At 41.6% G+C, this 14,993-nt stretch overlaps 1 protein-coding gene and 1 long non-coding RNA gene across 3 annotated transcripts in view; one reads left to right on the top strand and one right to left on the bottom strand.

The window, feature by feature from the left end:
- The window catches only part of LOC122945093, a 73,297-nt gene that overhangs the window by 36,888 nt on the left and 21,416 nt on the right, over window positions 1–14,993 (bottom strand). The window lies entirely within an intron of this gene.
- LOC122945092 (multidrug resistance-associated protein 1-like) overlaps window positions 1–14,993 on the top strand; it is a 151,826-nt gene that overhangs the window by 131,623 nt on the left and 5,210 nt on the right. For both annotated transcript variants that reach the window (XM_044303958.1, XM_044303956.1), the window contains 3 exons: window positions 4,645–4,746; window positions 13,486–13,632; window positions 14,536–14,694. In XM_044303958.1, the coding sequence (XP_044159893.1) occupies window positions 4,645–4,746; window positions 13,486–13,632; window positions 14,536–14,694 (408 nt within the window). The remainder of the gene's footprint in view (window positions 1–4,644; window positions 4,747–13,485; window positions 13,633–14,535; window positions 14,695–14,993) is intronic.

Here is a 14,993-nt window from a genome sequence, read left to right as displayed (position 1 = left end):
AACACCTAAAGGGTTAACGACGTTTGTAAAGTTTTGAATTCCTTGAGGGGTGTAGTTTCTAGAATGGGGTCATTTTTTGGGTGGTTTCTACTATGTAAGCCTCGCAAAGTGACTTCATACCTGAACTTGTCCATAAAAATTGGGTTTTTGAAAATTTTCAGAAAAATTTCAAGATTTGCTTCTAAACTTCTAAGCCTTGTAGCATCCCCAAAAAATAAAATATCATTCCCAAAATGATCCAAACATGAAGTAGACATATGGGGAATGTAAAGTAATAACTATTTTTGGAGGTATTACTATGTATTTTAGAAGTTGAGAAATTGAAACTTGGGAATTTGCAATTTTTTAAAAAATTTGGGTAAATTTGGTATTTTTTTATAAATAAAAATTTAATTTTTTTTACTTCATTTTACCAGTGTCATGAAGTACAATATGTGACGAAAAAACATTCTCACAATGGCCTGGATAAGTCAAAGATTTACGAAAAAAATAAATAAATGGCCTGGTCCTTAAGGTGAAATAATGCTGTGTCCCAAAGTGGTTAAAAGGAGTTTTTCACCATTAATCCAAAATAATATCTGCAGTAATACATGAATAGTGCTGTACAAATGGAGTCCATATTGCCATTTGTATTTTTTCTCTGCTGCCCCCATGTCCCTGCTTTCAACACTCGATGCTGTGCTGAAATACGCAGTTAAGACAATAGAGGGGAGTTGAATGCAGTCCCAGAAAATGCATTTCAGTGCAACATTAAACACTGAGGGTCAGTAGAAAAATAGAAAGTAGTGATCTGAAATCCTTATCTGTGGTGCTACTCATTTATTACTGCAGATAATAGTCCAAGATCAAGGTGACAGGGGTTGTGCAATGGGCCTGTTAATCTTCACTGACTTAGGCTAGTTTCACACCTCCGGTGGGCTGTTCCGGCAGACAAACTGAGAATGTATGATGTATTCCTTTGCAGGGTGAGATGCCAGTTTTGAGTAGTAGTGCGTCTGTCTGATGTGTTCATCATGACTATTGCACAACCTTTGTCTGCTGGTTTTATAGTATTCCTTTTTTGTTTTTCAAAGATTTGTATAACCCTCCTACTGATGTTGGATGGCGGCATTTCATTTGTGTCCAGGATGATGGAGTTTACCATATGTCTGAAGGACTCGATACATTTAGACTATGTTCACACCTCCAGTGTGAATTCCAGCAGGCTGTTCAGGCAGACAATACCAGGAATAGGCCGGACACTAACCACAGCATGCAGCGATCTGTGTCCGGCCGTTTCTCTACATTGTCTGCTGGAATGCGGCTGGACCCCCTTATATTTATTGGGGCCGGCGGACATTCAGTCTGCATCCGGCAGCGGTGAATTCCAGAAGGTGTGAAACTAGATAACTTATCTCTTACATTGCTTGTCTCCATAAGGCCTCATGCACACAAACGTATTTTGTTTCCGTGTCCGTTGAGTTTTTTTTGCGGATAGGATGCGGACCAATTCATTTCAATGGGTCCGCAAAAAACGCGGACCGCACACCGTGTGCTGTCTGCATCAGTATGTCCGTTCCGTTGCTCCGCCCAAAAAATTGTGCATATCCTTTTTTTTTCTAGTTTGCGGACAAGGATAGGCATTATTACAGTGGATCCGCAAAAAAAAAACGGATGCCATACGGAAAGTCATCCATTATTTTTTTTTTGCGGACCGCAAAACACATACGGTCATGTGCATGAGGCCTTACAGCGCTTTTCCAATGCCATTTTTGTGTATAAATATGTGACTATGCAGATATTGGTTTTACTCCATTCCTGATGAAGAGACCTAACTAATCTGGAAAGCTTGCTATTTGTTATCATCTGTCCATTTAGCCATAAAAAGGGATCTGCGACTGAGGACTCGTTTTCTTTGTCCATTGGCTAACATAGTGCACACATTTTCTTCCCTATTCCAAGCAACGAATACACATGCAGGTGTGTACCTATTGTAAGGGATCTCTCTCTCACAGGGGGTTGGCAATGACAGATTCCTCCTCAGACAACGGGGGGTCAAGTCCAAACGGTGCTTAATATGGCACTTCAGCACCAACATAAACATAGCAAATAAACACCTGCCCGTCTGGGCATTACCTAATACATAGGTCTTCTCCCTAACTCGCCTCTAAAGCGCAGTTCACACAAGGGGTAAGATCTGGCTTTTCTCAGCCATATGGTCCAGCAGCCTCCACACCAGTACCTTGGGGGGATATGGTCCAAGAGTCCTCCCGACTCTGACCGTGCGACACCGCTTTCCTCAGGCGTCGCTGGGCCCCCCCAAAACTCAGGCTTTCAAACAGCCTCGTGGCCCTCCTGGCTGGGACCACACAGAGCCTCTGCAGGCTTCCTTTTCTAACTCGAAGAATAGGACATGTATTTTTTTCGGGAACGGAAATGTATTTCGCATTTCCGGAGCCGGGCCGCATTTCGTGCGGCCCCATTGAAATGAATGGGTCCTCCATTCCATTTTGCAAAATGCGGAACGAAATTGTGGACGTGTGAATGGACCCTTAAGAGAATACCTGTAGTGGACTAGGGTTGTGGACTGAGAGACTCCCACTACCAACCTGTCTCCCAGTCCAAAGAAATTCAGCCCATGGGACTTTAAGCAAAATGATCTCCAGCAAGCTATGCCTTGCCGAAGCAGCACCATTTCTGGATTCCAGTTATCTCACCCAGCTAAACTGAAAACCTGGGTGAGATGCACACCTCAGCACACCTCTATCATGCACTTCACCACACTATAGAGATAGTGACACCCATAAACCGGCAAGGCAGGGATCTCAAACTCGCGACCCTCCAGCTGTTGGAAAACTACAACTCCCAGCATCCCCTGATAGCTGTAGGCTCTCCTGGCATGATGGAAGTTGTAGTTTTACAACAGGTGGAGCTTCATGAGTTTGAGATCTCTGCTGTAGGGCATGGTATATGTCTTATTTTAATACTGTTCTATCAAAAACCTTCAATGACCATATATCTGCTGGAAAGTTAACACAATGTGAACAGAGCCTTACATTGCCCAAAAAGTCTGTACATACTTGAAGAGCTCCAGAGCTATTGAAACAGAACTCTCTGCTTTAACATAATTCTCAGCTTTCAATGGAAAATGCTTCTGGTTACATTTTGTATATAGGACATGGAATTTTTAGCCTCAGCGGTGTAAGCACTTGGTATCAGTCCTTGCACTGGATGCTTTAGATGTAAATCTCAGACCTGACAGTGTGTAAAGCAGCCACAGTCCCAAGACACAAACACATAAGAAGCCACTACAGTGGATGTTCATTCAGGAGAGAGAAAAAAATTGTATTAAATATCCAGAAATATGAGAAGATGTAAAGACTGACGGTCACTGCGTGTGGGGTGGGGGGGAAGCCACCCTCCAGACTGCCTAGTAGTCAAGAGGGAAAAGTTCATAATGTGCAATATGTTATAATTAGGGATGAAACATCCTAAGTCAATTCGCATCAAACTTAGTTCTAATACTGTACGGAGCAGGAGCTCCATACAGTATTATGCTCCATTTAGACGTCCGTATGAATGGTCCGGATCCGTTCCGCAATTATGCGAAACGGGTGCGGACCCATTCATTTTCAATGGGGCTGAAAAAGATGTGGAAAGTACGCAGAATGCTATCCGCAGTTCCGGTCGGCGGCTCCGCAAAAAAAAAAAAACCATGTCCTCTTCTTGTCCGGACAAGAATAGGCATTTTCTATTATAGTGCCAGCCATGTGCACATGGCCGGTGTCGGTGTTTTACGGATCCGCAAAACACTTTCGGACGTGTGAATGGACCCTTAGAATGTATTGACTCCGATCAGCCAAAGTTATTGCTTCGCGAGACTTTGCGTAATAACTTCATAGATTAATTTGTACAGTAAAAACCACTTGGGTACCAAGGTACCATTTAGAACCGAACCCAAGTTTGGGAAATGTTTTTTTTAGAGTAGAAATGTATTTATTAAAGACTTCGCGAAGCAATAACTTCGGCTCATCGGAGCCAATACATTCTAATACTGTATGGAGCTCCTGCTCCGTACAGTATTAGAACAAAGTTTTATGCGAATAGACTTTGGATGTTTCATCCGAAGTCGATTCGCTCATCCCTAGTTATAATAGACATATCAGTCTTCTCAGTGGCCACAGTCCGTTAAGGGTTTCTCTTGGATAGGGCAATATAAATGCTTTGACAGTTTGCAACTTTCTAATACAGCATTAGGGTGCATTTACACAACCGTATGTGTTTTGCGGTCCGCAAAAGATACGGGTGGCATCTATGCGACCTCCTTTGTGGATCCATTGTCACTGACTATTCTTGTCCGCAAAATGGATAGGAATAGGACATGCTCTCTTTTTGCAGGGCTGTGGAATGGACATGCGGACAGCACACGGTGTGGTGTCCGCATTTTTTGCAGACCCATTGAGAGGAGTCCACATTCTATCCACAAGAAATGCAGAGCAGATGCGGACTAAAAATATGGTTGTGTGAATGGGGCCTTATGATTAGCAGCAACCTGGGGTAATTCCCAATTGTCCTGCAAATATTCCCCATAGAGGGCTGTCATGACAGATCTGTGCCAATTAGCTGTTCCCCATGTAATGCTTTTTATTTGACATTACATTCTAGGTGACAACCTATCTGAATTGGTTGGTAAGGATGTCTTCAGAGCTGGAGACTAATATTGTAGCGGTGGAGAGAGTGAAAGAATATGCCGATCTGGAGCAGGAGGTAAAGTGCGCCCTTTAAGATTACTTTATGATGCCTTATGTTATCTGAAGAGATAAGACATTTCCATCTGTCCTTTGTTTACCTAAAGGTGGATTTAGACGGCCAGTTGAGCAGCAGATTGTCGGGAAGGAAACTTTTCTTCCTGACAGTCGGATGCTCATTCAGTGGGGGTGAAGCGTTAAATTTACATGCAGCGGTCACCCCCAAAGTATGATAAAGCATTTGCTTTATATACCCGACAGGACAAGCGATGGCCCGTACTCACACAGCTGCACTGTTTTTGGGCAGCAGATCGCTGTTTGGACAGCACGATTTGCTACCCAGAAATTATAATTTAGGTGCCTTCACAAACAACAGTTTCACCCATTGAACGAGTGTTTCGCTCGTTCTTCAAATGATTGGCGGCACCTTTAGATGGGCAGGTTGTTGGGATTGCGCGTTCTCAGGAACGTTCATTCCTGTTAATCTGCCTGATTATCTGGCCATCTAAATCCACTTTAAGACTTTCAGAACTGTAGTTCCTATTTGATATAAGGGGTTGCCCAGTACATTCAAATATACCCATTGGAGACCAACACTCCATTGGGCTGGCATATGTTGGTATACTCCCCCCCCCGTAGTTGACTACACAAGTCTAACAGTAAAGATTAGGGGGAGATTTATCAAGCTCTGTTGGACACATTTTGGCAGAAAAAACAAAGAAACACAATTTTTACAAATGCCTGTTTCGGTCAAAAATGTGTTTTTACTATAATCGAAACTGGCAGCTGGATAAAATTATGGCTCAAATTTACACTCATAGCTCATGCAGATTTAAGGCGTACCTGAGTTTAAAGAAAAAAAAATTCCATGGCTGTGCTTCTTTATGCAATCATAACTGTAAAGGAACAGGTGTTTTGGAGGATTCCCTAATGTTGTTCCCTGTTTCAGCTGCACAGCGAGATGCATTTCACTCAGAAGCAGGGGGTTTCTCCCTTCTGTGGAACCTGCCAGCACTGTACTTCTGTGACGGGTTACAGATTTTTTTTATATATATATATAATTTTTTTTTTTTTTTTTATTAAGTGAATTATTAAATGAAATGAAATTGTTTAAAAGTACAGTGAATCTTTAACGGTCAGGCTTCTTTTGTTAAATGTTTGCAAATAAGGTTCTGGCTTGGCTAGAATCCTAAATTATGTTCTTTTAGAAGGTCAAACACTGCTATGTATTATTTTAGAATTCAGTCTATCTTGTATTACTTAAAGTACCAGTTTTCCTACACTTGCAGGTTGGATGTTTATATTACATTCCAGTTAAGAACATGCTAATCTTAATCGTCTATTGGTTTCCTGTTTCTTTATGTATTGTTGACCTTTTTTATTCATATGTTAGACATATTCCATTTTTTTATTTGTCTATAAAACAAGAAACCATTACAGTAGAATTGTAGAACCCCCTTTTCTTTTTTTTCTCCATTCATTTATTCATACCTAATTGACTACAATGCCTAGAGTTTTCTATGTAAATACAGGGAGTGCAGAATTATTAGGCAAGTTGTATTTTTGAGGATTAATTTTATTATTGAACAACAACCATGTTCTCAATGAACCCAAAAAACTCATTAATATCAAAGCTGAATATTTTTGGAAGTAGTTTTTAGTTTGTTTTTAGTTTTAGCTATTTTAGGGGGATATCTGTGTGTGCAGGTGACTATTACTGTGCATAATTATTAGGCAACTTAACAAAAAACAAATATATACCCATTTCAATTATTTATTTTTACCAGTGAAACCAATATAACATCTCAACATTCACAAATATACATTTCTGACATTCAAAAACAAAACAAAAACAAATCAGTGACCAATATAGCCACCTTTCTTTGCAAGGACACTCAAAAGCCTGCCATCCATGGATTCTGTCAGTGTTTTGATCTGTTCACCATCAACATTGCGTGCAGCAGCAACCACAGCCTCCCAGACACTGTTCAGAGAGGTGTACTGTTTTCCCTCCTTGTAAATCTCACATTTGATGATGGACCACAGGTTCTCAATGGGGTTCAGATCAGGTGAACAAGGAGGCCATGTCATTAGATTTTCTTCTTTTATACCCTTTCTTGCCAGCCACGCTGTGGAGTACTTGGACGCGTGTGATGGAGCATTGTCCTGCATGAAAATCATGTTTTTCTTGAAGGATGCAGACTTCTTCCTGTACCACTGCTTGAAGAAGGTGTCTTCCAGAAACTGGCAGTAGGACTGGGAGTTGAGCTTGACTCCATCCTCAACCCGAAAAGGCCCCACAAGCTCATCTTTGATGATACCAGCCCAAACCAGTACTCCACCTCCACCTTGCTGGCGTTTGAGTCGGACTGGAGCTCTCTGCCCTTTACCAATCCAGCCACGGGCCCATCCATCTGGCCCATCAAGACTCACTCTCATTTCATCAGTCCATAAAACCTTAGAAAAATCAGTCTTGAGATATTTCTTGGCCCAGTCTTGACGTTTCAGCTTGTGTGTCTTGTTCAGTGGTGGTCGTCTTTCAGCCTTTCTTACCTTGGCCATGTCTCGGAGTATTGCACACCTTGTGCTTTTGGGCACTCCAGTGATGTTGCAGCTCTGAAATATGGCCAAACTGGTGGCAAATGGCATCTTGGCAGCTGCACGCTTGACTTTTCTCAGTTCATGGGCAGTTATTTTGCGCCTTGGTTTTTCCACACGCTTCTTGAGACCCTGTTGACTATTTTGAATGAAACGCTTGATTGTTCGATGATCACGCTTCAGAAGCTTTGCAATTTTAAGAGTGCTGCATCCCTCTGCAAGATATCTCACTATTTTTGACTTTTCTGAGCCTGTCAAGTCCTTCTTTTGACCCATTTTGCCAAAGGAAAGGAAGTTGCCTAATAATTATGCACACCTGATATAGGGTGTTGATGTCATTAGACCACACCCCTTCTCATTACAGAGATGCACATCACCTAATATGCTTAATTGGTAGTAGGCTTTCGAGCCTATACAGCTTGGAGTAAGACAACATGCATAAAGAGGATGATGTGGTCAAAATACTTATTTGCCTAATAATTCTGCACTCCCTGTACACGGTACTTATTGGTCTAAAATCAGTCACATTCAGTTCGATCCTTCACGGAGGTGTCTGGTGTTTCTGATCCAGTACATGCTCTGTGTTAGGCCGTGTTCATCTCACCATCTAATTGGTCAGAAGAAAAGAAAAAAAAAAGGTCCTGTATTTTAAGCATCAGTTATGCACATTTTTTACCATTTCTGTCCGAGATCTATTAGTTTAGACAGAAAAGTAAGTCCTACACAAAGTACTATATTTTACACCCTATAAGAGGCGCCTGTCCATAAGACGCACCTATGTTTTAGAGGAGGAAAATAAGGAAAAAAATTATTTTTTATTAGACCTCAGTTCAGACCACCAATCAAACCCCCAATGTTAATCAGGCCTCAGCTCAGAACCCCAATGTGAAAAATACCCCAATTCAGACCACAGATCAGACCCCGATGTGAATGACCCCCATTCAAACCCCCACGCTTAGGGCAAATAAACAAAAAAAATCAACTTGCCTCTCTTCCTCTAGCCGCCTCTCCTGAGATTCAGTGCTGTTTCCGGTCTTCTTTCCACGCTGTGCTGTGACCCGACGCTGCACAGCATGAGGTCACAGAGATCGCCAATGTCCTCCTGCTGTGTGCAGATCATAGCATAGCTTGGGGAGCCTGCAGGAGAAGACTGGGAAGTGGTGAGTACAGAGCCTGGGAGCGCTGCATTCACCGGTTCCTGGTCCTCCTTTACTAATGAGCACTTCTATATGGAAGGAATGATTAGTATTCGCCCCCATAAGACGCACTGACATTTCCCCCCCAATTTGTAGGGAAAAAAGTGCGTTTTATAGGGTGAAAAAGCAATTTGATTTTTTTGATTTTTTTTAAATCTAAAATACGGATCTCAGGCATAAATGGCTAAAACATATGCAAATCAAGCATAACTAATGCTAAAAAGGGTTATCCGAGAGTATACAATTTCCCCCCCATATGCCTGGGCCCCCCAACACTAAATATACTTATGCCGCTCATGGTCCCCGCACAGCTGCTGCTTTTCCCGGTGCGCGGATGAAAACATCTGATTTTAAGGGGGGGGGGGGAGAGAGACGAGCAGACTGTGGCAGGCGGGGATGGAGACGAGCTCAGGGAGGCTTGTCCCCGTCTGCCATTGGCTGTCCCTCCCCCGACACCGGATGTTTTCATCCACGCACGGGGAGAAGCAGCAGCGGTACGGGGACCACGAGCTGGGCAAGTAAATTCAGTGTGGGGGGCCCAGGCATATGGGGGGAATTTTATACTCACGGATAACCCCTTTAAAATAAAGGATCTGCTGTTGTTTTTTTTTTTTGGTTCTTCTGACAGATCAGAAGAAAGGAATACTAAACAGGGACGTGAACTCAGACTGACCCTGTTACTGGCTGAATGTTGAGGGTCACATGCCAGATGCCATGTTTAGCCCTGTTAATTTAGACATATGCATCACACACAATCTATAACCAATCAGCTGATGTTTGCTGCAGGGAGTATAAAGTAATAAACCTCTGGCCTCAGCTAATCTCCTTTGTAATTTATTTCCTTCGTGTCAGGGGCGAGTTGGTAGTCAGGGGTGAATACTTTAGATTGTTGGATGATCCTCTCTGTAAGGTTTTCAAGATGATAAAAAAAAAAAGAAAAATGAAATGCCCATTTAAAAAAAAAATCTTTACATAGGAAATGCAGTTCATCCAGCAGAGCAAATGTATGTGTGTGTATGTATGTATACACGGCATCCGGGATGTGACCCACAACATTCAGCCAGTAACAGGGTCAGTCTGAGTTCACGTCCCTGTGCAATGAGACACCCCCAACTGGTAACACCCAGATGGACCTTTATTTATAAATGTTTATTAGGAATAACAGAGAAATGGTGCACATTAGAGTTATAAGAATACGTGTTCCAGAATTATCGTTTCATGTGGAATACAATTATTTACCAAGACGGACTTGTCATGAGAGGTCCCCTTTAAGCTAATAAGTTTACTTAATCAAGTGTATATAATCTTAAAATAAAAAATACTAATATATATTCAATAAATGATACGTTATACAGTCTTTTAAAAATATATATATATATAACTGTATAACGTATCATTTATTGAATATATATATTTGTATTTTTTCTTTTAAGATTATATACACTTGATTAAGTAAACTCATTAGCTTAAAGGGGACCTCTCATGACAAGTCTGTCTTGGTAAATAATTGTATTCCACATGAAATAATAATTCTGGAACACGTATTCTTATAACTCTAAGATGCACCATTCCTCTGTTATTCCTAATAAACATTGTACACATCTGACACAGTGCAGGGAACCCCCCACCCCCCCAAACTGGTAACACCTTGTACTTGTACCTTTGTTCATAACTGTCTAGCTGAAATGATGGGGAAATGACACAACATAGGGTTATAAGAATAGATGCTCCAAAATCATTATTACATGGGGAATGCAAGTAGTTACTAAATGGAGACCTAAAAGCTATGTACACCTTCGGGGGGAATTTTTTTTTTTCATGATTGCCTTTTACTCATTTTAGGCTAAAAATAATTTTTTGAATTGGCCTTAATTAAAAATATTGAGCCGTTCTGTCACAAAGAGTTTTTCTAGCTATGTGAATCCTTCTTTCACTTTGTGCCGGTCATCTAATAACCCTTACCTCTAAATTACTAAAAGGTCATAAACATTTATTATAAGGGCCCTTTACACGGGTTGAGAATTGAAAAGATCATTGCTAACAAGCGTTCTTAGTAACGCTTATTAGCGATGATCTAGTGGCGTAAATGTACCGACCAATTTACCTTTTCACTTGTTCATCGGGTAAGTGGATCAGCACATTGTAAGCAATCAGCAGATTATCAGGGAGGAACGTTTCCTTCCCGACAATCTGCTTGTACATCGTCCTTTGTAAAGGAGCCTTAAGCTACATTCTTATCTGTAAGATAAGGATTGAGCTTTAATGAGTATTTATAATGTCAGAGATAAGGAGCCCATCAGCTCCCTGTCTGACGGAGCAGAGAGAAAATTTAGGTCCTGCTAATAGAGCATCTCAGCTCTTTACTGAGAAAAGTACTCCATGTTTTTAATAAAGACCAATTAAAAAAATAATTTTTATCTCATGATGAGTACAATGCAAAAATTTAAAAAAACTCCACCCAAAAGTGTACATAGCCTTTAAGTTCTAAAAGTAAGGTTTAACTAAATGTTACACTCCAGGTAAGACAAAAGGAAACATAAAAAATACTGAAATGGTAACTGAACGTTCAACAGAGTGTAGAATGTAATATGCTATATCTTATTAGTGAAAAGAGCCTCATTTTTTCTACTTATGAGCACTTATTCATCGGTCTAATGTGTATGCCCACCTACGGCGCCAAAACGTGCTGGTCGATTGAGGGTTGTTTGGCTGGATCAGCTGTTACTTCTTTAAAAGGGATTTCTGAGACTTTAATAATGATGACCTATCCTAAGGATAGGCCATCCATATCTGATTGGTGGTGGTCTGACACCCGGGACCCCCTCTGATCAGCTATTTAAGAAGGCATCAGCGCTCCTGTGAGGGTACTTTCACACTAGCGTTATGTATTTCCGGCATTGAGTTCCATCCTAGGGGCTCAATTCCGGAAAAGAACTGATCAGTTTTATCCCTATGCATTCTGAATGGAAAGCATTCCATTCAGGATGTCTTCAGTTCAGTCTTTTTAAATTTTCAGGACTGAGATAATACCGCAGCATTCTGCAGTTTTATCGCTGTACAAAATTCCGGAAAACTTGCCAGAATGCCGGATTCTGCATTTTTTTCCCCATTGAAATGCATTAATGCCGATATTTGTTCCGGCAAAACAGATCCGGCATTGCGATCTGCGCATGCTCAGACTGCAAAAAATTTGAAAAAATAAATAAATGCCGGATCCGTTTTTCTGGAAGACACCGGAGAGACTGATCCAGCATTTTAATGCTTTTGTCATACCGATCAGAATCCTGATCCGTCTGACAAATGCCATCAGTTTGCAGACGGATCCGGCAGGCAGTTCCGGCAACAGAACTGCCTGCTGGAATCCTCTGCCGCAAGTGTGAAAGTACCCTAAGTGCTGCGGCCTTCTCTCAGCTTTTCCTAGGCCAAGTAATGGCATATTCATCCGTCATATGTCCTGGAAGCAGCTCGGTGCCATTGAAGTGGATGGGCCGGAGCTGCGATACCAAGCACAGCCGCTATACTATGTACAGCACTGTGCTTGGTAAGCTGATCAGCGGGGGTCCTGGGTGTCGGACCCCCACCGATCAGATACTGATGACCTGAGGATAGGTCATCAGTATTAAAATCTCAGGAAACCCCTTTATTGTGTAATTATTCAAAGTTTCATAGTAGATATGCAAAGCATTGATCTTCCATACAGGACATTAAAATTCTACTAAAGCTGACTTTAGTACCAAGGCTTTTAAAAAAAAATGTATTTTCATGGTATTTCTTTTAGGGCTCAAATAGCAGTCTGCAATGCACGGCCACCAGCCGCTTGCGGATGCGTACCCATTCACTTAAATGGGTCAGCAACCTGCAATAAGGAGTGCACACGGTCAGTGCCCATATATTGTGCACACCCTGTATGAGTGCATGAGCCCTTTATAGTTTATTGCATGGTCTGCTATGCTGGGAATTACACTGCTGAAAAAGTGTGGCGAAGGTAAAACTGTGTAAATCTTCCCGTGTGGGAGTTTAGTCTGGCCTTAGTCCTAGGTTTAGTTAGAGCTTGGATGTGATTAACTTTGATCTTACTATGTGTAGGGCTGCAGTAAATGATTATTTTAGAAATCGAGTATTCTATCTATTATTTTTACGATTAATTGAGTATTCTAATAAAAAAAATGAATGAATAGACTGTTTTCCTTTATAAAAACTCATCAGACCCCCTGCCATCAGTCCCCAACACCCTTCGTTCCCCCCTGTGTGATCAGCCCAAGTGCTTCAGTTTCCCCCAGTGCCATCGGCTCCCCTATCCCCCAGTGCCATCGGCTCCACTATCCCCCAGTGCCATGGCTCTCCCCCCCCCCTTCCCCCGTCCAGCAGCTTTCCCCCTTGTGAAATCATCTCTTCCCCCGACACCCGGAGTGCACAGCGTCATTGGTTGCTATGACGCTGTGCATTCCGGGTGCCCCAGCCTTAGTCACACCAACTTACCTTTCCAGCAGTGGCGCCGCCAACACTCCATCGTTCCGCGCTGCTCTGAGTCTGACGTCGCACAGCACATTAGGTCACGGCCTGCGTACGTCAGGAGGTCAGTGCAGCACGGGACCATGGATGTGCTGTGGAGTGTCCGGAGGCCCCCCTGCTGGAAAGGGGAGTATTGCCGGCCAGCGGGAGACCACGGACCGGGAATAATAGCAAGCGCTTCACTCCCGCTCCGTGGTCACATGACACAAACTAATCTTTAATGCAAAAAATTTGTATTGGGGATTTTTTTGTGTCAAATTAATCGTTTGAGCCCTAACTATGTGGTACGTGAACCTTATCCTGTCCAGGGAAATTCTGCTTTACATTTTGTGCTAAGAACCAAGCTGGAGCTTCTTTAAAGTCCTATACATGATATTCTAGGTAACATTTAGGTTTGCTTTGGCTTTTGCTGTTCATGTACATCACCTGACATTGTAGGTCATTAATTTTAGGCTCCATGGACATTGCAGCAGACAGCACCAGAGAGCAACTGGCCCCACGAAGGGAAAATTGAGTTCAGAAATTTCTGCTTGCGTTATAGAGAAGATTTAGACCTGGCCTTAAAAAACATTAATGTTACTGTGCAAGGTGGAGAGAAGGTAAGTGATCAAGTAGTAGTGGCGTAATACATGTACAGTCACTAAGGGGGGGGGGGGGGTCATAATTGCATTTTACTCAATTTGGGTAAAAAATCATTTTTTGCAATTGGTCTTTTTTAAAAACTTTCAAAACCGCTTTTCCTGTACAGCTTTCAATTTCTGTGTATTTGCAAACTGGAAGGTTCTCCCTTCACACTGAATCCTAACAGAGCAGGCTCAGACTGTAGCCCTCATCTCTGAACTCCTGACAGCTCCTAAACACTAGTCGTAGTTAAACCCTTATCTGTTTGATGAGAATATAGCTTTAAAAAATTCCATAGGTTTCTGTTCTACAGCCTTCCCTTTCAATGAATCTGCAGACTATCTTGCAGAGACTCTGTGGCTTTATGTTTAGCCCTTATCTGAAATCCTACCAGCTCATAGACCCTAATTTAGCCCTTATTCTTATCAGTTTGATAACAATTTAGCTATAATTTACACCAGTTTTTGGCATAAATTATAGTAAATCCGGTGGGCATTGTGAAGCTGCACCCCCTTTATAGCCACTTCAGAAAAGTAGTGAGAAGCCCAAAAAGTCATAAATTATGGCACACATATGGCATGTGCCATAATTTGCAACTTTTAAATTAGCATAGTAAATGTCTATCTTTACTTTATGTTGACTTTTCTGTTATTTACTGTAGAATTTAAAGGCTATGGACATCTTTGGGGCAGATTTTCTTTTATAAATGACCCCCTTTAGGCTGTACAGACCTACTGAACATTTAAAACATCAATATGCAATGGAATTCGGATACATATTTTAATTTGTCGGATTTTTCTTTAGCTTTTCAAGGCTAGATTGAGATGCTTTGCCATTTAATCTCTCTTAAGATGTATGCTTTACCGCTATGCCCTTTATAGATCGGAATTGTTGGAAGAACTGGAGCCGGGAAGTCTTCTCTTACACTTGGACTGTTTCGTATCAATGAGGCTGCCTCTGGAGAGATCATTATAGATGGCTGCAATATAGCAAAGATTGGTCTGCACGATCTTCGATTTAAGATTACGATCATTCCACAGGTACATCTCTCCTCTGAATATTCTGTTACTTTAAGACAAATCATCTTTAAATACATTTTAATACCTCAGAAAATGTAGCGCTTATTTAGTATCACAGATTTTTTTCATTGCTCTTTCCTTCCACTGTTTTCTACAATTGAAGTTTTGAGCAGGGCATTAGACACTACTGCCATAGGACAGCGCATGGCTTCATAGAAAAATTACAATGATCACTAATATGAGATGATTTAGATTAAATCTGGTCAAACCCATGAAGATCTGCTGACATTGTACTTTTTGCTTTTGTTTGACGTAAACAG

The sequence above is a fragment of the Bufo gargarizans genome, chromosome 8, assembly GCF_014858855.1.
Source record: "Bufo gargarizans isolate SCDJY-AF-19 chromosome 8, ASM1485885v1, whole genome shotgun sequence".
Classification (NCBI taxonomy): Eukaryota; Metazoa; Chordata; class Amphibia; order Anura; family Bufonidae; genus Bufo; species Bufo gargarizans.
The sequence above is the reverse complement of the archived record's forward strand: the minus strand, read 5'-3'. Positions and strand labels throughout refer to the sequence as shown.